Source organism: Anolis sagrei, chromosome 2 (genome assembly GCF_037176765.1).
Source record: "Anolis sagrei isolate rAnoSag1 chromosome 2, rAnoSag1.mat, whole genome shotgun sequence".
In the NCBI taxonomy this organism is placed as follows: Eukaryota; Metazoa; Chordata; class Lepidosauria; order Squamata; family Dactyloidae; genus Anolis; species Anolis sagrei.
Window position 1 is genome coordinate 9,115,834 of NC_090022.1, and position 21,685 is coordinate 9,137,518.

At 46.8% G+C, this 21,685-nt stretch overlaps 1 protein-coding gene across 1 annotated transcript; it reads left to right on the forward strand.

Annotated features, from left to right (window-relative positions):
- The first annotated feature begins 33 nt into the window (after nt 1–33).
- On the forward strand, nt 34–17,117 carry LOC132766032 (oocyte zinc finger protein XlCOF6-like). The gene is made up of 6 exons (XM_060760354.2): nt 34–114; nt 3,102–3,621; nt 4,574–4,673; nt 5,888–5,961; nt 8,587–8,707; nt 10,841–17,117. Exons 2-6 carry the CDS (start codon nt 3,205–3,207, stop codon nt 12,235–12,237), a joined length of 2,109 nt encoding a protein of 702 aa, XP_060616337.2. The 5' UTR covers nt 34–114; nt 3,102–3,204; the 3' UTR covers nt 12,238–17,117.
- Nucleotides 17,118–21,685: the final 4,568 nt, after the last annotated feature.

Here is a 21,685-nt window from a genome sequence, read left to right on the forward strand (position 1 = left end):
TCGCTTTAACCCTTAAAGGGACAGTGGTACAAAGAGTCCTCCAAAAGCAGGAGGAAGAGGAAGTGAGGGTGCCGCTTCCGGAAGGGAGCCTTCCTCCTGAAGACAGAGGCAGAGGTGAGTCTCTTCCCTTGTCTGTCCAGGGGAGGGAAAGAGGGGTCTCCCTAGGCATACTATCTATCTATATATATGGGAGATCCCAACCTGGAAAGCTCCTCTGTTACTGTCTCCCAGGACTTTGGTGCCTTTTCTTCTTTTGCCTTCCCAACCATCTGCTCCCCTTCCCCAGATACAGTAGGGCGACTAAAATGATCAAGGGTCTGGAGAACAAGCCCTATGAGGAGCGGCTTAAGGAGCTGGGCATGTTTAGCCTGAAGAAGAGAAAGCTGAGAGGAGATATGATAGCCATGTATAAATATGTGAGAGGAAGTCACAGGGAGGAGGGAGCAAGCTTGTTTTCTGCTTCATAGAATCATAGAATCAAAGAGTTGGAAGAGACCTCATGGGCCATCCAGCCCCTGTTTAAAAGCTTCCAAAGAAGGAGCCTCCACCACACTCCGGGGCAGAGAGTTCCACTGCTGAACGGCTCTCACAGTCAGGAAGTTCTTCCTCATGTTCAGGTGGAATCTCCTCTCTTGTAGTTTGAAGCCATTGTTCCATTGCGTCCTAGTCTCCAAGGAAGCAGAAAACAAGCTTGCTCCCTCCTCCTCCCTGTGGCTTCCTCTCACATATTTATACATGGCTATCATATCTCCTCTCAACCTCTTTTTCAGGCTAAACATGCCCAGTTCCCTAAGCCGCTCCTCATAGGGCTTATTCTCCAGACCCTTGATCATTTTAGTCACCCTCCTCTGGACACATTCCAGGTGTGGTCTAACCAAAGCAGAATAGAAGGGTAGCATTACCTCCCTAGATCTAGACACTAGGCTCCTCTTGATGCAGGCCAAAATCCCATTGGCTTTTTTTGCCACCACATCACATTGTTGGCTCATGTTTAATTTGTTGTCCACGAGGACTCCAAGATCTTTTTCACATGTACTGCATACTATCTATGCATAGGAGATCCCAACCTGGAAAGCTCCTCTGTTACTGTCTCCCAGGACTTTGGTGCCTTTTCTTCTTTTGCCTTCCCAACCATCTGCTCCCCTTCCCCAGATACAGTAGGGCGACTAAAATGATCAAGGGTCTGGAGAACAAGCCCTATGAGGAGCGGCTTAAGGAGCTGGGCATGTTTAGCCTGAAGAAGAGAAGGCTGAGAGGAGACATGATGTTGTGGGGTTGCCTTTGAAGACTGCCCGGAAGCTGCAGCTAGTCCAACACGCGGCAGCCAGATTACTAACGGGGGCTGGGTACAGGGAGTACCCCACTCCGCTGTTACGCCAGCTCCACTGGCTGCCAGTTAGCTTCCGAGCACAATTCAAAGTGCTGGTGTTGACCTATAAAGCCCTAAACGACTCCGGCCCTGTTTACCTCTCCGAACGTATTCTCCCCTACGAACCATCAAGATTATTAAGATCATCTGGAGAGGCCCTGCTCTCAGTCCCACCGGCCTCGCAAGCGTGCCTGGTGGGGACGAGGAACAGGGCCTTCTCGGTGGTGGCCCCGCGACTCTGGAACTCTCTCCCTCTGGAGGTCAGAACTGCCCCATCCATCCTAACATTTAGGAAACGGGTGAAGACGTGGCTGTGGAGTCAGGCCTTCAATGAATGAGATAACACCATAGGACCCTGGATGGAAGTTGATGTAGATCCATCTTAATAGGACGACTGACCACTGTAGTCTTATATATAGTGTTTTTAAAGTTGTTTTCGTAATTGTGATATATGATATTTTAATGAGTGTATATGTTTTTTATGGCTGGAAACCGGGCTGAGTCCCTCAATGAGGTTGAGAAGCTCGGTATAGAAAACTGTGAAATAAATAAATTGTTGTTATTCATTCGTTCAGTCGTCTCCGACTCTTCGTGACCTCATGGACCAGCCCACGCCAGAGCTCCCTGTCGGCCGTCACCACCCCCAGCTCCTTCAAGGTCAGTCCAGTCACTTCAAGGATGCCATCCATCCATCTTGCCCTTGGTCAGCCCCTCTTCCTTTTGCCTTCCACTTTCCCCAGCATCATTGTCTTCTCCAGGCTTTGCTGTCTCCTCATGTGGCCAAAAGACTTCAAATTTGTCTCTAGTATCCTTCCCTCCAGTGAGCAGCCGGGCTTTATTTCCTGGAGGATGGACTGGTTGGATCTTCTCGCAGTCCAAGGCACTCTCAGCACTTTCCTCTAACACCACAGCTCAAAAGCATCGATCTTCCTTCGCTCAGCCTTCCCTAAGGTCCAGCTCTCACATCCGTAGGTGACTACAGGGAATACCATGGCTTGGACTATGTAATGGATCTTTGTTGCCAGTGTGATGTCTCTACCCTTTACTATTTGAGACATGATAGCCATGTATAAATATGTGAGAGGAAACCACAGGGAGGAGGGAGCAAGCTTGTTTTCTGCTTCCTTGGAGACTAGGACGCAAAGGGACAATGGCTTCAAACTACAAGAGAGGAGATTCCATCTGAACATGAGGAAGAACTTCCTGACTGGGAGAGCCGTTCAGCAGTGGAACTCTCTGCCCCGGAGTGTGGTGGAGGCTCCTTCTTTGGAAGCTTTTAAACAGAGGCTGGATGGCCATCTGTCAGGGGTGATTTGAATGCAATATTCCTGCTTCTTGGCAGGGGGTTGGACTGGATGGCCCAGGAGATCTCTTCCAACTCTTTGATTCTATGGTTCATATCAAGTCTACACAGTGTATGATATGGGTTTAGCATTATTTAGGCCAGGCATGGGCAAACTTCTGTTGTTGTTGTTATTTTCCCTGAGTCTTGGTATTTGCGGTTTTTAAAAGTCAAGATGGATGGATGGCATCCTTGAAGTGACTGGACTGACCTTGAAGGAGCTGGGGGTGGTGACAGCCGACAGGGAGCTCTGGTGTGGGCTGGTCCATGAGGTCACGAAGAGTCGGAGACGACTAAACGAATGAACAACAACAATCTAATTTCTGATCTTAGTTTCTGATCTCTCCCCAAAAGTATTAACTTGATTCATTCATATTATTTTCTTTCTAGGCCCTATTAATATTGCCACTCTTAATCTCATGATAAAAACTGGCAGAAGAAGGAGAAATTTCTTCATCCACTCTGGAAGCAACCTAAGAACAACAGAACCAAGATGGAAAGGCAGGAGTCGGCAGTTTCCTGGTTCGGAAAATCTTCTTGCACCTTCCAGGCAGAGAACAGTGAAACCTTCTGGAAGAAGCCTAGGGAGACGAGCATGGAAAGCAATCTGCTCCATTCAGATATTCAGAGACAGTATTTTAGACAATTCTGCTACGAGGCGAACCAGGGACCCCGAGAGGTTTGCAGCCGCCTCCACTCTCTCTGCCGCCTGTGGCTGAAGCCAGAGAAGCACACAAAAGCCCAGATGCTGGATTTAGTAATCCTGGAGCAGTTCCTGGCCATCCTTCCTGCGGAGATGGAGCGCTGGGTGAGGGAATGTGGGGCAGAGACCAGCTCCCAGGCCGTGGCCCTGGCAGAAGGATTCCTCCTGAGTTGGGCCCAAGAGGAGAGGAAGCGGGAGAAGCCCCAGGTGAGAGTGATATTCATCTTGGTAGTTTCAAGGGGCCCATAATGATTTTATATTCATTGTTCGAATATGGATAGTCCATGTAGCAAAAAAGGTAAATCCTATTTGCCTTTTCTTGTCAGGAAGACTATCCATAGCAGCATACTTTCCAAGTTGAGGCAAATAATAATAATAATAATAATAATAATAATAATAACAACCATCTGCCAGTTGCAGAAGGCCACCTTACTGGAATCTGCACGCATTATTCGCCGATACATCACACAGTCTTAGACACTTGGGAAGCGTCCAACGTGCAATCCAATTCAACAGCCAGCAGAGTGTCTGCTGTGGACTCATCTTGTTGTGTTTCAAATAATAATAATAATAATAATAATAATAATAATAATAATCGGGCTTTATTTCCTGAAGTATGGACTGGTTGGATCTTAAAATGGTCTTTCTATGTCCATGTGGATAAACTCCTTCAGCAGCTCATGAAGTAAGAGCACACTTCAAATTCTGTCCACCAACGATGGAATTGAACTAAACTTCCCACAAAGAACCCCCATGACAAACAGAAAATACTGTTTTCTGGTGGTCGTTGGTGACCCCTCTGACACCCCCTTGTGATTCCTTCAGGCATCCTGACCCCCAGGTCGCAAAACACTGTTGTAAATGATCTGAAGGCACACAACTACCATGATGGGACACTGCGACTTGCACTTTAGGGAGAATCTCCAAATTACAAATTCCAGGATTTTATAAGATGTTACCATGGCAGTTAAAGTGGAGGCAGAGGGCTGCCTTATAGTTTAAACAGGGACATCTGGTCAGTGACTCTCAAATAAACACGAACAAAGGCAGATTTTGCCCCCCAACAAAGGATAGAGGAGCAGCTCATGCTGAAAGTCACTCAAGCAGAGCTCTGTTTATACTGATCTTTTTTCCTTTGTGATCCTTGTTACATCTTCAGGAGCAGAATTCCTTCGTACTTGAGACCAGAGAGGTGGAAAAGTCTTCTTCCCTGATGAAATGGCTTGTCCAGGATGGGAACAGAATATCCATCACAACGGGTAAGGGCTAGCTGGAAACCTTTTTGCTTTTCTCCTTCTCTCCATGAATTTAAGACCATGGATCTGTGGGAGATGTGTTCCCAGTCACACTGCAACTACATAAAACTGATATTATTGAACACTAGCCATCCCCTACCATGCGTTGCCATGGCCTAGTCTGGTGATCTGGAAAATAAAGTAATTAGAAAGTGTTGGTTTCAAATATTTGTAATTTCTTTATGCCTATGGGTAAACAGTATTTCTTGTTGATTCTTTGTCAACAAGATGTGGAGATTGTCTGGTTTGCCCACTCTGGAACAGGCAACATACTTCCCTCTATTCTGCTTTGGTTAGACCTCACCTGGAATATTGTGTCCAATTCTGGGCACCACAACTCAAGAGAGATATTAACAAGCTGGAATGTGTCCAGAGGAGGGTGACTCAAATGATCAAGGGTCTGGAGAACAAGCCCTATGAGGAGCAGCTTAAGGAGCTGGGCATGTTTAGCCTGAAAAGAGAAGGCTGAGAGGAGATATGATAGCCATGTATAAATATGTGAGAGGAAGCCACAAGGAGGAGGGAGCAAGCTTATTTACTGCTTCCCTGGAGACTAGCACAAGGAGCAATAGCTTCAAACTACAAGAAAGGAGATTCCATCTGAACACGAGGAAGAGCTTCCTGATTGTGAGAGCCGTTCAGCAGTGGAACTCTCTGCCCCGGAGTGTGGTGGAGGCTCCTTCTTTGGAAGCTTTTAAACAGAGGCTGGATGGCCATCTGTCAGGGGTGCTTTGAATGCAATATTCCTGCTTCTTGGCAGAAGGGGGGTTGGACTGGATGGCCCATGAGGTCTCTTCCAACTCTTTGATTCTATGATTCTATGAAGTCAATCCTCTCAACCCCACCAGTATTCAAATTTGGGCGCATTGGGTATTTGTGCCAAATTTGGTGCAGTGAATGAAAATACATCCTACACATCAGATATTTACATTATGATTCATAACAGTAGCAAAATTGCAGTTATGAGGTAGCAATGAAAGTAATGTTATGGTTGGGGGTCACCACAACATGAGGAACTGTATTAAAGGGGGCGCAGCATTAGGAAGGTTGAGAGACACTGCAGTAGATGGTGTGTATTATATTGTTTGAGCTATATTTGCCCACATGTGAAAAGTTCTGAATAGAAAATAGGGAGAGTGAGTAATAATCCTGCTTGTTGCCTTTTCTATTCCTCACAGGAGATGACACGTGGCCTACACATACTAGTCCATCTCTTCATTTGGATGTGCCCAGAAGAGCTTCTGCAAGACTGGTAGGTGATAGAGGTCAAGAACAGGGGCCACCACAAGTTTAGTTTCCTTTCTAAGGGCTTAGCACTTCATGCATCCCAACTGCTTCAGAGGGAGAGAAAAAGAGACAGTAACAACACCAGAAGCAGATAAAAGCCCCTGCCTCCATCCCAACTGCCACAGCCCTTTCTGTGGGCAAGGAGGAAGCAAAAGATGTGCTTCGTCCTGTCTAGCAGATGAAAGGTCTTCATCGCTGGCCTTGGATGAAAGGTCGTCATCCCTGGCCGGTGGCCAGGAGGGCCTTTGCACAATTAAGACTCATGTGCCAACTGCAACCGTACCTCGTGAAAGCGGATCTGGCCAGGGTGGTCCATGCTTTAGTCACCTCCAGATTGGACTACTGTAATGCACTCTACGTGGAGCTACCCTTGAAAATGGCCCAGAAAATGGCCCGGCGGCCAGATTGTTAACTGGTGCTCCTTACAGGGAGTGGTCAACCCTCTTGTTTAAGGAGCTCCATTGGCTGCTGTTCATTTTCCGGTCCCAATTCAAGGTGTGGGTGCTTACCTACAAAGCCCTAAACGGTTTGGGGCCTGCTACCTGCGTGACCGCATCACTGTATATGAACCCACACGATCTCTTCAATCATCTGGAGAGACCCTGCTCGCGCTTCCACCTCCATCGCAAGCGCGATTGGTGGGGACGAGGGACAGGGCCTTCTCGGTGGTGGCCCCACGATTCTGGAACTCACTCCTTAGGGACATTAGACATGCTCCAACGTTGGCAGCCTTTAGGAGGAGCCTGAAAATGTGATTGTTCCAGTGTGCCTTCCCATATTAAGGAAACTCCCAGCAATATGTCCCTTAACGCACTTTAGTAGTGATTTAGGATTGTCTGCATGCCCTATCCCTCTCCAAAATTTCTATCCTGTTTTTATGTCATCTGATCACACCCAGCATTATTTTAAAAAAATGTTGATTAGTACATCTGGCCCTGCCATAGATTTTTAAACGTCGTTGTGTTGTTGTTAATGTTTATTGCTATTTTCTGTTTATGAGTTTATTTTTTGTTGTATTACTGTTGCTATTGTTTTTATTGTTGTATTGTGGGCTCGGCCTCATGTAAGCCACACCAAGTCCCTTAGGGAGATGGTAGCGAGGTACAAATAAAGTTTAATAATAAGAAGAAGAGACAGACACAACTCCATTATCCCTGCCCAGAAACTGATGAATGTCCCTCCCTCCATCCCAACTGCCACTGCCCTTGCCTCAGAGGGAGAGAAGCAGCAGTGTCAGAATTCTCAGTCCCGCCATGTTTTATTCAGGCATATTTTGATGTGTTTCTATCAGTTATTCAAATCTTTATTTGTATACAGGCAGTCCTTAAGTTACAAACATCCAACACACAAACAACTCATAGTTAAGAACGGGGACGAAACAAAAGGAAGTGAGAGAAATCTACCCCCAGGAAGGGAAATCTACTCTTGGAAGAGTTATTATCATGGGGGGGGGGGGGGAGGAAGGGTCTGGCATGAACGCAATTCTGAGCCCCACAAACGACAGAATTGGGGCAAACTTCCCACACAGAACCCCCATGACCAACAGAAAATACTTAAGGCCATCCAGTCGAAATCCCTTCACCAGGACAAGAAAACGTAATCAAAGCCTCCCGACAAAGAGCCATCCAGCCATAGATATAGATAGATAGATATGATTCACGCACACGGAGATAGAATCATAGAATCAAAGAGTTGGAAGAGACCTCATGGGCCATCCAGTCCAACCCCCTGCCAAGAAGCAGGAATATTGCATTCAAATCACCCCTGACAGATGGCCATCCAGCCTCTGCTTAAAAGCTTCCAAAGAAGGAGCCTCCACCACACTCCAGGGCAGAGAGTTCCACTGCTGAACGGCTCTCACAGTCAGGAAGTTCTTCCTCATGTTCAGATGGAATCTCCTCTCTTGTAGTTTGAAGCCATTGTTCCGCGTCCTAGTCTCCAAGGAAGCAGAAAACAAGCTTGCTCCCTCCTCCCTGTGGCTTCCTCTCACATATTTATACATGGCTATCATATCTCCTCTCAGCCTTCTCTTCTTCAGGCTAAACATGCCCAGCTCCTTAAGCCGCTCCTCATAGGGCTTGTTCTCCAGACCCTTGATCATTTTAGTCGCCCTCCTCTGGACACATTCCAGCTTGTCAATATCTCTCTTGAATTGTGGTGCCCAGAATTGGACACAATATTCCAGATGTGGTCTAACCAAAGCAGAATAGAGGGGTAGCATTACTTCCTTAGATCTAGACACTATGCTCCTATTGATGCAAGATATAGTGTCCTAGATTTGAAAGGGACCCCCAAAGAAGGAAAATGATATGTTGCATGTTCCAGAGTAGGCAACCCAGACACTCTCCACATCAATACTGACAAAGAAACAGCAAGAAGTGCTGTTTACCCACAAGCAGAAAGAAATTGCATATATTAGAAACCAACATTTTCTCATTACTTTATTTTCCAGATCAACAGACTGGGCCACAGCAACGCCTGGCAGGGGATGGCTAGTAAATGCAATTAATAAATAATAAATAAAGTGCCAATACACTGATGGTGCTATATAAATAAACAAATAATAATGAGAGTAAAATCATTTCATCAGGTGACCTTGGAAGAGGTGGCGGTGCATTTCACAGAGGAGGAGTGGGACCTCCTGGATGCTGGGCAGAGAGACCTTCACAGGGAAGTGATGGAGGAGAGTATGGAGGTTCTGTCCTTTCTTGGTAAGGCTCCCTCTTTCTTGCCATTTATCAAATCCCTTTAGGTAGTCCCCTGACATTAAGTCCAGTCATGTCTGACTCTGGGATGTGGTGCTCATCTCCATTTCTAAGCCGAAGAGCCAGCGTTGTCCGTAGACACCTCCAAGGTCATGTGGCCGGCATGACTGCATGGAGCGCCCTTACCTTCCCGCTGGAGCGGTACCTATTGATCTACTCACATTTGCAAGTTTTCGAACTGCTAGGTTGGCAGAAGCTAGGGCTGACAGCGGAAGCTCACGCCGCTCCCCGGAATCGAACCTGCGACCTTTCGATCAACAAGCTCAAAAGCTCAGTGCTTTAACCCACTGCGCCACCGGGGGCTCCTTCCCTCTTTCTTGCCATTTATCAAATCCCTTTACATGTGCTCAAATCACTGTGGCCTAGCTATACTTCTACCAGCTGAGGCATTCAATGCCTTATACTTGTAATGGAGAGTCTAGAGATTCTTAGATACGCACTCAGATTCTAAAAAAATTGCAATTTTCGTATTTATGGTTTTTCATGTTCAGAGGGACCCCGTGCCATTAACCCCAGCAAACGTGGGTGGTTGACTGCATATCTTAACTTTTGGCAATGGATTCCAAAGGTTAAAAGCTGAACCGCAACCACTATGTATACAATGTCTCTTGATGCAAATGTGTGATTTCCCAAATATGCCAACTAGCACAAAACATTCTTTGTAAATGGGTAGAACAAAGGAAGCAGCCAGGCTTTGAAACTGCAAGGCTATTCAATGCTAATCAAGCTAGCCAGTTGCAACATTCACACTTGCCTCAGGCAGACAAGAGTTCTTTCTCCCACCCTGGACTTTGCACAGATATGTAAACCCCACTTGCCTAGTTTCCAGCAGACCTCTCTACCTCTGTTGATGCTTTGAAGCTGCAAGGTTATTCAGTGCTAATCAAAGTGGTCAGTTACAACATTCACACTTGCCTCAGGCAGACGAGAGACTTTTCACCCACCCTGAATATTCCACAGATACATAAAAACTCCACTTGCTTAGTTTCCAACAGACCTCACAACCTCTGAGCATGCTTGCCATAGATGTGGGTGAAACATCAGGAGAGAATGCTTCTGGAACATGGCCAGACAGCCCGGAAAACACACAGCAGTGATTTCGGCCATAAAATCTTTCGACAACACATTAAATGAATACTTTTCCCAGGCTGGATCTGTACTGCCCTATATCCCAGGATTGAATCCCAGTTTATCTGCTTTTAACTGGATTATATGGGTCTACACTTCCAGATAATTGGGATAATCAGATAATCCAGGATCAGATCCTGGGGTATAGGGCAGTGTAGATCTACACTGGAGCCCCCAGTGGCGCAGTGGGTTAAAACACTGAGATTTTGTGTGTGTGTGTGTGTCAGGAGGGACTTGAGAAACTGCAAGTCGCTTCTGGTGTGAGAGAATTGGCCTTCTGCAAGGACTTTATCCAGGGGACACCCGGATGTTTTGATGTGTTACCATCCTTGTGAGAGGCTTCTCTTATGTCCCCACATAACTGGAGCCGACAGAGGGAGCTCATCCGTGCTCTCCCCGGATTTGAATCTCCAACCTGTCGGTCTTCAGTCCTGCCAGCTCAAGGGTTTAACCCACTGCATCACTGGGGGCTCTGAGCTGCTGATCTTGTTGACCAAAAGGTCGCATGTTTGAATCCAGGGAGCAGCGTGAGCCCCCGCTGTCAGTCCCAGCTTCTAGCAGTTCGAAAACATGCAAATGTGAGTAGATCAATAGGTACAGCTCTGGCGGGAAGGTAACAGGGCTCCATGCAGTCATGTTGGCCACATGACCTTGGAGGTGTCTATGGACAACGCCGGCTCTTTGGCTTAGAAATGGAGATGAGCACCAACCCCCAGAGCTGGACACAACTGGACCATGTCAGGGGAAAACCTTTACCTTTCACCTATGACAAAACAGTTTTTTTAAATTAATAAATAATGTAGAAAGAGACTCCTCCTGAAGCTCCTGGTTTGACAGAAAATACATGTTTGTGTGTTTTTTAAATATTTTAATGAGAACTTTAAACTGACATAACCTATTCATTTTCCTCCCCTTCCCTCCCCCAACGGTTACACTTTCCTCGTTGTCTAGAAACTCACAAAGACGAGAGGCCATTTCAATGCTCGGACTGTACGAAGAGCTTCCTTCGTAAGGAACACCTCACTCGCCACCAAGCCACACACATAGTGGAGAAACCCTTCCAGTGTTTGGAGTGTGGTAAATGTTTCAGCCAGAAGACCCGGCTTACTCGTCACCAAGGGACTCACACCGGGGAGAAGCCATTTAAATGCTTGGAGTGCGGGAAAGGCTTTGTTTGGAAGAGAAGCCTCATTTGCCATCAAGCCGCTCACACGGGGGAAAAACCATTCAACTGTTCAGAGTGTGGAAAGAGCTTCATTCAGAAGATACATCTGACATATCACCTAGGAACCCACGCCAAAGAGAAACCGTTTAAATGCTTGGAGTGCGGAAAGAGCTTCAGCTGGAAGGGAAGTCTCACTTTTCATGAAACGACTCACACAGGAGAGAAACCCTTTAGGTGCTTGGAGTGCGGAAAGAGCTTCAGTCAGAAGATCTACCTCGCTGCCCATCAGACAACTCACACAGGAGAGAAATCGTACAAATGTTCAGAGTGTGGAAAGAGCTTCAGCCGGAAGATGAACCTGACTTACCATCTGGCCTCTCACACCGGGGAGAAGCCATTTAAATGCTTGGAATGTGGGAAGAGTTTCTGTCGGAAGACACACTTCGTTTATCATCAAGCGATCCACACGGGAGAGAAACCGTTCAAATGCTCGGAGTGCGGAAAGAGCTTCAGTCGGAAAACGCACCTCACTCGCCATCAGGTAATTCACACAAGAGAGAAGCCATTCAAATGCCTGGAGTGTGGAAAGTGCTTCAGCCGGAAGATACACCTCGCTTGTCATAACAAAACCCACGTCGGGGAGAAATCCTTCAAATGTTCAGAGTGCGGGAGAGGATTCTGGCAGAAGCAACATCTTACGGATCATGAAGCGACCCACCGAGGCGAGAAACCCTTCAAATGCTTGGAGTGTGAGAAGAGCTTCATTTGGAAGAAGAGCCTCACGCACCACCAAATGACACACGCAGGGGAGAGATCCTTTAAATGCCTCGAGTGTGGGAAGAGCTTCTTCCAGAAGACGCGACTCACTACTCACCAAGCCATCCACATGAGGAAGAAACAGTTTGAATGCTTGGAGTGTGGAAAGTACTTCACCTGGAAGAAGAACTACATTCATCACCAGGCAACTCATATGGGAGAGAAGCCGTTTAAATGCCTGGAGTGTGGGAAATGCTTCAGTTTTAAGAGATACCTCACTCGTCATCAAGTAACTCATGCGAAGAAGAAAACATTTCAATTAGTGGAGTATGCCAAGAACTGTCAGCAGATGTATCTCACTTCTGAACAGGTGATTGATGCAGCGGAGCAATCTTTTAAATCCTCAGTGGAAGAAGAACTATACTAAAATGAGTTCCCTTTCCGACTCAGTCAAAAATCCCTCAGTTATTGGAATTGGTGAACTCCCTTTCTGAAAATACAGTGTTCCCTCACTTATTGTGGGGGTTACGTTCCAGGACCATCTGCGATAAGTGAAAATCCGTGAAGTAGGGATGCCCCCTCCCCTTCCCTCCTCACCCTCTTTACCTTCCTCTTCCTCCTCTTCATAGTTGCCTAGGCCTCTTGCCGCCACTTGGGTCCTGCAATTGAGGAGGCTGTGGAGGTGTTGCGGGATCCAAGCAGCGGCAAGAGGCTCCGACTGCGACGAGGAGCAGGAATAAGAATGTAAAGAGGGTGAGAAGGGAAGAAGAGCTGCCCCTTGTTACTTCGCAGTTCACTTACTGTGGACTCACTATTTTGCGTTTTTAAAATACATACATACATACATACATATATAAGTAAAGAGGGAACACTGTAGCCCTCTTTACCTTCCTCTTCCTCATCCTAGTTGCCGCCGGGGCTTCTTGCGGTCAAACGACAGCAAGAGGCCCCATGGCAACGAGGAAAAGGAAGAGGAAGGTAAAGACAACGAGGAGGGAAGAAGAGCCGCCCCTCGTTACTTCGCGGTTCACTTACTGCAGACTCCCTATTTCGTGTTGTTATTATACACACACACATATATATATATACACACATTTTACTAACGAGGGAATACTGTAGCGAGGAGGGAAGAGGAGCCACCACCTTGCCCTCTTTACCTTCCTCTTCCTGCTTCTCATCGCCACCTGGGTCTCTTGCCTCCACTTGTCAGTGTCACGGGGTGCAGGTAGCAGCAGCAAGAGGCCTTGGCAGCAATGAGGAGCAGGAAGAGGAAGGTAAAGAGGGCAAGGAGGGAAGAAGACCATCCCGTCGCCCTCTTTACCTTCCTCTTCCTCGTCGCCGCCAGGACCTCTTGCTGCTAAGCGGAAGCAAGAGGCCCCAGCGGCGACGAGCAGGAAGGTAAAGAGGGCGAGGAGGGAAGAAGAGCTGCCCCCTCGCTCTCTTTACCTTCCTCCTCCTCCTCCCATGTTGCCTCCCGGGCCTCTTGCCACTGCTTGGGCCCGCGATTGAGGAGGTCCCAAGTGGCGGCAAGAGGCCAAGGTGGTGACGAAGAGCAGGAAGAGGAGGGTAAAGAGGGTGAGGGGGTGCCTCTTCTTCCCTCTTTGCTACGGTGTTCCCTCGTTACACACACACACACACATATATATACATATATACATATTAGGCTTGGGCGGTTTCGTTCGTTAATTTCGTAATTCGTAATTAATTCGTATTTAAATTAGCTTACGATCCCATATTGAGCCATGCAGGAGTTGTGTGAGGAGTAATAAAGATTTGAAACAATTTTTTCAATTTATTTCGTAATTATTTTCGCATGTCTGGTGCAAGTTTTATAGTTGTTGTTTGTTTTATCACACCAACAGTCAACAACAGAGGGAGAGGGAAGCTTCAGAAGTTCCCCCTGTCCCATTTGGAGTTTTTTTTAGCATATTGCGCAATCTCGTCTGCCATTAACAAATCGATTCGTAATTTTACGAAATTTCGAAATTTTTTAAAGGAAAATCTCGGAATTATTAAAAAAAACGAAACGCAAGGGCCCACTAAAAACAAAACGAGTTTAGAACCAAATTTTTCCGTGGTTACCCAAGCCTAATACATATACCACGAAATAGCGAGTTCACGGTAGGTGAACCACGAAGTAACACTGTATTCACAGGTTACCTTTGGTGAAATACCAAAGAAAGTGTTACTGCAGTAATGCTGAGGATGAAAAACTAGGACATGTTTTCCTTCCCAGTTTGTGCATAATAGTTACTGAACAATATTTATTGCCATGCCTATAAGGTGTAAACAGTTAAAATAGTAATGTCTGAACTTGTTATATAGCTAAATTGTTGTTTTTGTGGAAGATACGAGTTGACATTTTATCTAGTTTAGCCTGAGTAATGTGTGTGTAAACTTTGGACCCTTGTGAGGGGCATTCATTATGTCAAGGTGGGTGTGGGATCCATGGAAAAAATAATCCAAGACCATCTTCACATGCATTAGGTATCTGCTCGCTGGGTTCCCTGGCTGCTCACACCTTTCCAGAAGCAGGAACGAGTGGAAAATGGGAACTTTAGCACAGCAGGTTAATCACTGAGCTGCAATACATCTTGCCAACCGGAAGATTGACAGTTCAAAGTCCGAGTCAGGGTGAGCTCCTGACCTTTAGCCCAGCTTCTGCCTACCTAGCAGTTTGAAAGCAAATGTGAGTAGATAAATAGGAAGTGCATTAAAGCAGGGTGTTTAAGCTCCGCGTTTCGATCAGAAAAAGGAGGAAGTTTACCAACAAGGAGTGGGTTAAAGCCCTGTGCCAGCGCAATGGGTTAAACCCCTGTGCCGGCAGGACTGAAGGTCGCAGGTTCAAATCCGAGGAGAGGCGGGTGAGCTCCCTCTAGCAGCTCCAGCTCCTCATGCGGGGACATAAGAGAAGCCTCCCACAAGGATGATAAAATCATCAAATCATCTGGGTGTCCCCTGGGCAACGTCCTTGCAGACGGCCAATTCTCTCACACCAGAAGCGATTTGCAGTTTCTCAAGTGACTCCTGACACGACAAAAAAACAACAACAAGAAACCAGCAAGGAATCTCTTCAGAAGGGAGATGAAACGACAGCACCAAACACAGGTCAGATCCAAGCACAGTCTCCAAAGGTGCTGAAAATATAGGAAAGCCTATTCAGTGGTCCATCACTTATCGTGGGTGTTACGTTCCAGAACCACCTAAGTGAAATTCCGCAAAGTAGGGATGGCCTCTTTCCCCCTCGTGGGGCCCAAGTGGTGGTAAGAAGCCCAGGATGCAACGAGGAGGAGGAAGAGGAAGGTAAAGAGGGCGAGGAGGGAAGGAGAGCCGCCCCCTCACCCTCTTTACCTTCCTCTTCCTCCTCCTCGTCACCGTATTAACATTTCTGTTTCCAATAAGATTTTTTATTTGTCGTGTCAGAGCAACCAGTCAATTATATTACATTTCTAACAGAACAAAGCAAACAAATAGACAAAATACAAAACTTGTGAGTATGGTAGCTGATGAAATGTCCTTTGACCAGTATCTGGCCACTTGGAGTGCTTCCGGTGTTGCTGCAAGAAGGTCCTCCATTGTGCATGTAGCAGGGTTCAGATTGCATTGCAGCAGGTGGTCAGTGGTTTGCTCTTCTCCACACTCGCATGTCGAGGATTCCACTTTGTAGCCCCATTTCTTGAGGTTGGCTCTGCATCTCGTGGTGCCAGAGCGCAGTCTGTTCAGCACCTTCCAAGTCGCCCAGTCTTCTGTGTGCCCAGGGGGGAGTCTCTCATTTGGTATCAGCCATTGGTTGAGGTGCTGGGTTTGAGCCTGCCACTTTTGGACTCTCGCTTGCTGAGGTGTTCCAGTGAGTGTCTCTGTAGATTTAGAAAACTGTCTAGATTTAAGTCGTTGACATGCTGGCTGATACCCAAACGGGATGAGCTGGAGATGTCTCTGCCTTGGTCCTTTCACTATTGGCTGCTACTTCCCGGCGGATGTCAGGTGGTGCAATACCGGCTAAGCAGTGTAATTTCTCCAGTGGTGTAGGGTGCAGACACCCCATGATAATGCGCATGTCTCATTAAGAGCCACATCCACTGTTTTAGTGTGGTGAGACGTGTTCCACCCTGGGCATGCATACTCAGCAGCAGAGTAGCACAGTGCAAGGGCAGATGTCTTCACTGTATCTGGTTGTGATCCCCAGGTTGTGCCAGTCAGCTTTCGTATGATATTGTTTCTGGCACCCACTTTTTGCTTGATGTTCAGGCAATGCTTCTTGTAGGTAAGAACACGTTCCAGAGTGACTCCCAGGTATTTGGGTGCGCTGCAATGCTCCAGTGGGATCCCTTCCCAGGTGATCCTCAGAGCTCGGGATGCATCTCTGTTCTTGAGATGGAAGGCACATGTCTGTATTTTAGATGGGTTAGGGATCAGCTGGTTTTCCCTGTAGTAGGCAGTAATCAGCTGGTTTTCCCTGTAGTAGGCACCAATAAGATATTGAATGCTGATATTTGAGTAAAAGGAATGGAGTTGTCTGAAGAAATTGCAAAGCATTCACCTGCAATGTCCAGAAAGCCATACAGGTCAGTGGGGTAAGGGAGGAAGCGAGACTTTCCAGCCTTTTTGACCCAAAGGGGCCCAACATTCTCTAAGGAAGGCAGGCCTGGGCAAACTTTGGTCCTCCAGGTGTTTTCAATTTCATCTCCCAAAATTCCTAACAGCCGGTAGTTAAAAGTCCAAATCACCTAGAGGGCCAAAGATTGCCCATGTCTGGTATATCCCCTTCCTAGTGCGTGACAGCATTGGGAGCTAGTGGCTTCAATGTCAATGGGACCGGGCTTTAGTACAGCTGGTTAATCAGCAGCAGCAATAGATCATAATCTAAAGGTTGGCAGTTCGAAACACGGGACGGGGTGAGCACCCAACCTTCAGCCCAGCTCACTGTCCACCTAAGCAGTTTGAAAACAGCTCTGAGCTGTGAGTAGAGAAATTAGGCACTGCTTAAGCAGGGAGGTATTTTAGGACACCATAAAAAGGAAATACTAGAAAATGCTAACAATCAAAGGAAGGAGGAAGTCTGTGATCAAGGACTCTTCGTCATAGAGGATGAAGTGACAGCAATATAACTGTGGCCGGAATCGAGCACAACCTCCAGGACTTCGAAATTGGGAAAAACGCCTACATATGCCTCTTGTTGACTATCCTGTCTATTTAATGGCATTGAATGTTTACCATGTATGTGTTCTGTGATCTGCCCTGAGTCCCCTTCAGGGTGAAAAGGACGGAATATAAATGCTCCAAATAAATGAATAATAGGGTGATGAATCATGTTTGGGTTTGAGTCTGTACTTTAAAGGAGTCATAAAGGGGGGGGGGGGGGGGGGGGGAGAGAGAGAATACACCAAACTACTTCTGTGGAATGGCTGGGGTGGGGCAAGGAGCTCTTCCCTGCTGGAGCTAGGTGTGAATGTTTCAATTGACCACCTTCATTAGCATTTGAAGGCCTGGCTGAGCCTGGGAAAATCCCCTATTGAGAGGTGTTAAGATGTGCCTGGTTGTTTCCTCTCTGCTGTTTTGTTCATTTTCATGGTCTCTTCCTTTCTGTTGAAATTGTCCACATGCTTGTGGATTTCAATGGCTTCTCTGTGTAGTCTGACATGGTGGTTGTTGGTGTGGTCTCAAATAATATGCTGTGTCCAGGCTGGTTCATCACCAATTTCAACAGGAAGGAAGAGACCATGAAAATGAACAAAATCTGGCTACCAGTATTTAAAAAAACTCTAAAATTACAACAGCAAAACAGCAGAGAGGAAACAACCAGGCACATCCTAACACCTCTCAACAGGGGATTTTCCCAGGCTCAGCCAGGCCTTCAAATGCTAATGAAGGTGGTCAGTTGAAACATTCACACCTTGCTCCAGCAGACAAGAGTCCTTTGTCCCACCCTGGTCATTCCACAGATATATAAATCCATTGTCCTAATTCCAACAGATCTCACTACCTCTGAGGATGCTTGCCACAGATGCAGGCGAAACGTCAGGAGAAATGCCTCTAGAACATGGCCCTATAGCCCGAAAAAAACCCACAAGAACCTAGTGATTCCAGCCATGAAAGCCTTCGACAATACAGTATCAATTATTCTATTAATTGTGCTGTTAAAAATGTATATCACTATAGCCCCCGGTGGCACAGTGTGTTAAAGCACTGAGCTGCTGAACTTGCAGACCAAAAGGTTGCAGATTCGAATCCGAGGAGCGGGGTGAGCTCCCACTGTTAGCCCCAGCTTCTGTCAACCTAGCAGTTTGAAAACATGCAAATGTGAGTAGATCAATAGGTGCCGCTCTGGCAGGAAGGTAGCGGCGCTCTATGCAGTCATGCTGGCCACATGACGGAGGTGTCTACGAACAATGCTGGCTCTTTGGCTTAGAAATGGAGATGAGCACCAAAACCCAGAGTTGGATACAACTCGACTTAATGTCAGGGCAAACCTTTACCTATATATCCTAAGATCTCAGGGCGATCTCACTCCTACTTCAAATAAACGATGTAAATGAAATAGGAAAGGATGCACGTTTTCCGCTTTAATTAAAGCAAAGGGGGTTCTCTCGATGGGTGTTAACAAGTGCCTGTATCTAAAACAGTGGTTCTCAACCATTTTTTTGGCCAGGGACCACTTTGACCAAGGACCACTCTCCAACATTAGTACCAAAATGGTTACAAATCAGTTGTTGGTCAATTTTAGATTTGGTTTGGTTATTTGGGGGGTGCTGATGCAGAAAATTGCATTGGATAGACCACATCAGCTCTAGTTTCTGATACAGAACAATTGCCATCCAGTAGTCAACATCTGCTCGCCCACAGGAAACCATATTTAATAATCTAGAGCTTATATGGTAGCAGTAATCTTTCAGGGGGTAGCCTACCTCTTCCCTCCTGACATCCCCGTTGCCTCGGCACTATAAGAGGGTTTCACGAGACCAGTTGCTCTTGTTGACGTGTGGTTTTGAGGCAACTGTATAGTAATGGTGAGATCGCGGGCCGTATTTTCGTTCTGTGTCCAGAATGTGTCCAGAGGAGGGCGACTAAAATGATCAAGGGTCTGGAGAACAAGCCCTATGAGGAGCGGCTTAAGGAGCTGGGCATGTTTAGCCTGAAGAAGAGAAGGATGAGAGGAGACATGATAGCCATGTATAAATATGTGAGAGGAAACCACAGGGAGGAGGGAGCAAGCTTGTTTTCTGCTGCCCTGGAGACTAGGACGTGGAACAATGGCTTCAAACTACAAGAAAGGAGATTCCATCTGAACATGAGGAAGAACTTCCTGACTGTGAGAGCCGTTCAGCAGTGGAACTCTCTGCCCTGGAGTGTGGTGGAGGCTCCTTCTTTGGAAGCTTTTAAACAAAGGCTGGATGGCCATCTGTCAGGGGTGATTTGAATGCAACATTCCTGCTTCTTGGCAGAATGGGGTTGGACTGGATGGCCCAGGAGGTCTCTTCCAACTCTTTGATTCTATGATTCTATAATTCTTGGGGACCACAGTTGGGAACCACTGATGTAAAATCAACAATACCCTGCTTTAAAAAGACCCCCCCCCCCTTTATGAATTTTAAATATGAATAAAAACGGTTTTTCTACACCAACACTGAACTATCCTTTCCCCACTTTTATTGTCTGGAGGATCTCATAGCTTTACCTTTTAAGAAAACCAGTTCTATGATCTTGCCAAGGCAAATTGGGATCCGATCTGTTGCTCTGCTGTGTACCTAAATCAGTGGTTCCCAACCTGTGGGCTGCGAGACCTAAAATAAGGTTTGTGGTTCTCGATTATTAAATATGGTTTTCTGTGGGCAAGCAGATGGCGACTTGTTGTTCATTCGTTCAGTCGTCTCCGACTCTTCGTGACCTCATGGACCAGTCCACGCCAGAGCTCCCTGTCGGCCGTCACCACCCCCAGCTTCTTCAAGGTCAGTCCAGTCACTTCAAGGATGCCATCCATCCATCTTGCCTTTGGTCGGCCCCTCTTCCTTTTGCCTTCCACTTTCCCCAGCATAATTGTCTTCTCTAGGCTTTCCTGTCTCCTCATGATGTGGCCAGAGGACTTCAGCTTTGTCTCTAGTATCCTTCCCTCCAGTGAGCAGCCGGGCTTGATTTCCTGGAGGATGGACTGGTTGGATCTTCTCGCAGTCCAAGGCACTCTCAGCACTTTCCTCCAACACCACAGCTCAAAAGCATCTCTCTTCCTTCGCTCAGCCTTCCCTAAGGTCCAGCTCTCACATCCGTAGGTGACTCCAGGGAAGACCATGGCTTTGACTAGGCAATGGATCTTTGTTGCCAGTGTGATGTCTCTACTCTTCACTATTTTATCGAGACTGGACATTGCTCTCCTCCCAAGAAGTAAGCGTCTTCTGATTTCCTGGCCACAGTCTGCATCTGCAGTCATCTTTGCGCCTAGAAATACAAAGTCTGTCACAGCCTCCACGTTTTCTCCCTCTATTTTCCAGTTGTCAATCATTCTTGGCATATGTTCTGTAACCGAAACTAGAGCTGATGTGGTGACGGCCAACAGGGAGCTCTGGCGTGGGCTGGTCCATGACCTACCTTTGATGGTGCTGCTCTATCTCCATCGCCTACCGTTAAGAGCCTAGGTGTCGTTTTGGATTAGCAGCTAACGATGGAGGCTCAGGTCGCTGCTGCCAGCAAACAGGCCTTTTTCCATCTACGACAAGCGAGGCAACTGGCACCTTACCTGTCGGATGAGGCTCTGGCAACGGTCACATCTAGGCTAGACTATTGTAACGCCTTGTATGTTGGCCTTCCTATTTCTACGACCCGAAAGCTCCGTATTGTCCAGAATGCTGCAGACAGGTTACTCACAAAAACGCCCATGAAATGCCATATAACACTAGTGCTGCGGCATCCACACTGGCTCCCAATTGAGTATCGTGGTTTGTATAAGATGCTGGTCCTGACCTTTAAAACTTTATATGGCCAGGGCCCATTGTATCTTAGAGACCGTCTCTCCTTCTACCATCATCAGAGGTCGCCACGACCATCCCAACGCGATTTGCTCTATATACCGGGTCCTAGGGAAGTGCACTTGGAAAGCACCAGACGAAGAGAAGGCTGAGAGGAGATATGATAGCCATGTATAAATATGTGAGAGGAAGCCACAGGGAGGAGGGAGCAAGCTTGTTTTCTGCTTCCCTGGAGACTAGGACACAATGGAACAATGGCTTCAAACTACAAGAGAGGAGATTCCATCTGAACATGAGGAAGAACTTCCTGACTGAGAGAGCCGTTCAGCAGTGGAACTCTCTGCCCCAGAGTGTGGTGGAGGCTCCTTCTTTGGAAGCTTTTAAGCAGAGGCTGGATGGCCATTTGTCAGAGGTGATTTGAATGCAATATTCCTGCTTCTTGGCAGAATGGGGTTGGACTGGATGGCCCACGAGGTCTCTTCCAACTCTTTGATTCTATGATTCTATGGGCCTTCTCTATTTTGGAATTCCTTGCCTCCCTATTTGAGAGCCATGCGTGACTCAGGGCATTTTCTCCTAGCACTTAAGACCTGGCTTTTTACTAGAGCATTTGACCCATGTTAATTTTAATATTTGTATGCATGTGTTTTATCCTGTATAATTTCTGCTATGTAAATCGCCTGGAGCATCTCGGATGGAGGGCGATCAATAAGTAATTAAAGATGATGATGAAGGTCATGAAGAGTCAGAAACGACTTAACGAATGAACAACAATAATCTTAAATCAGGTATTGGCCAGCTTCGGTCCACCAAGTGTTTTGGACTTCAATTCCCACAATTCCTAATAGCCAGTAAGCTGGGTGGGATTTCTGGGAGTTGAAGTCTAAAGCACCTATAGGGCCAAAGTTTGCCCATGCC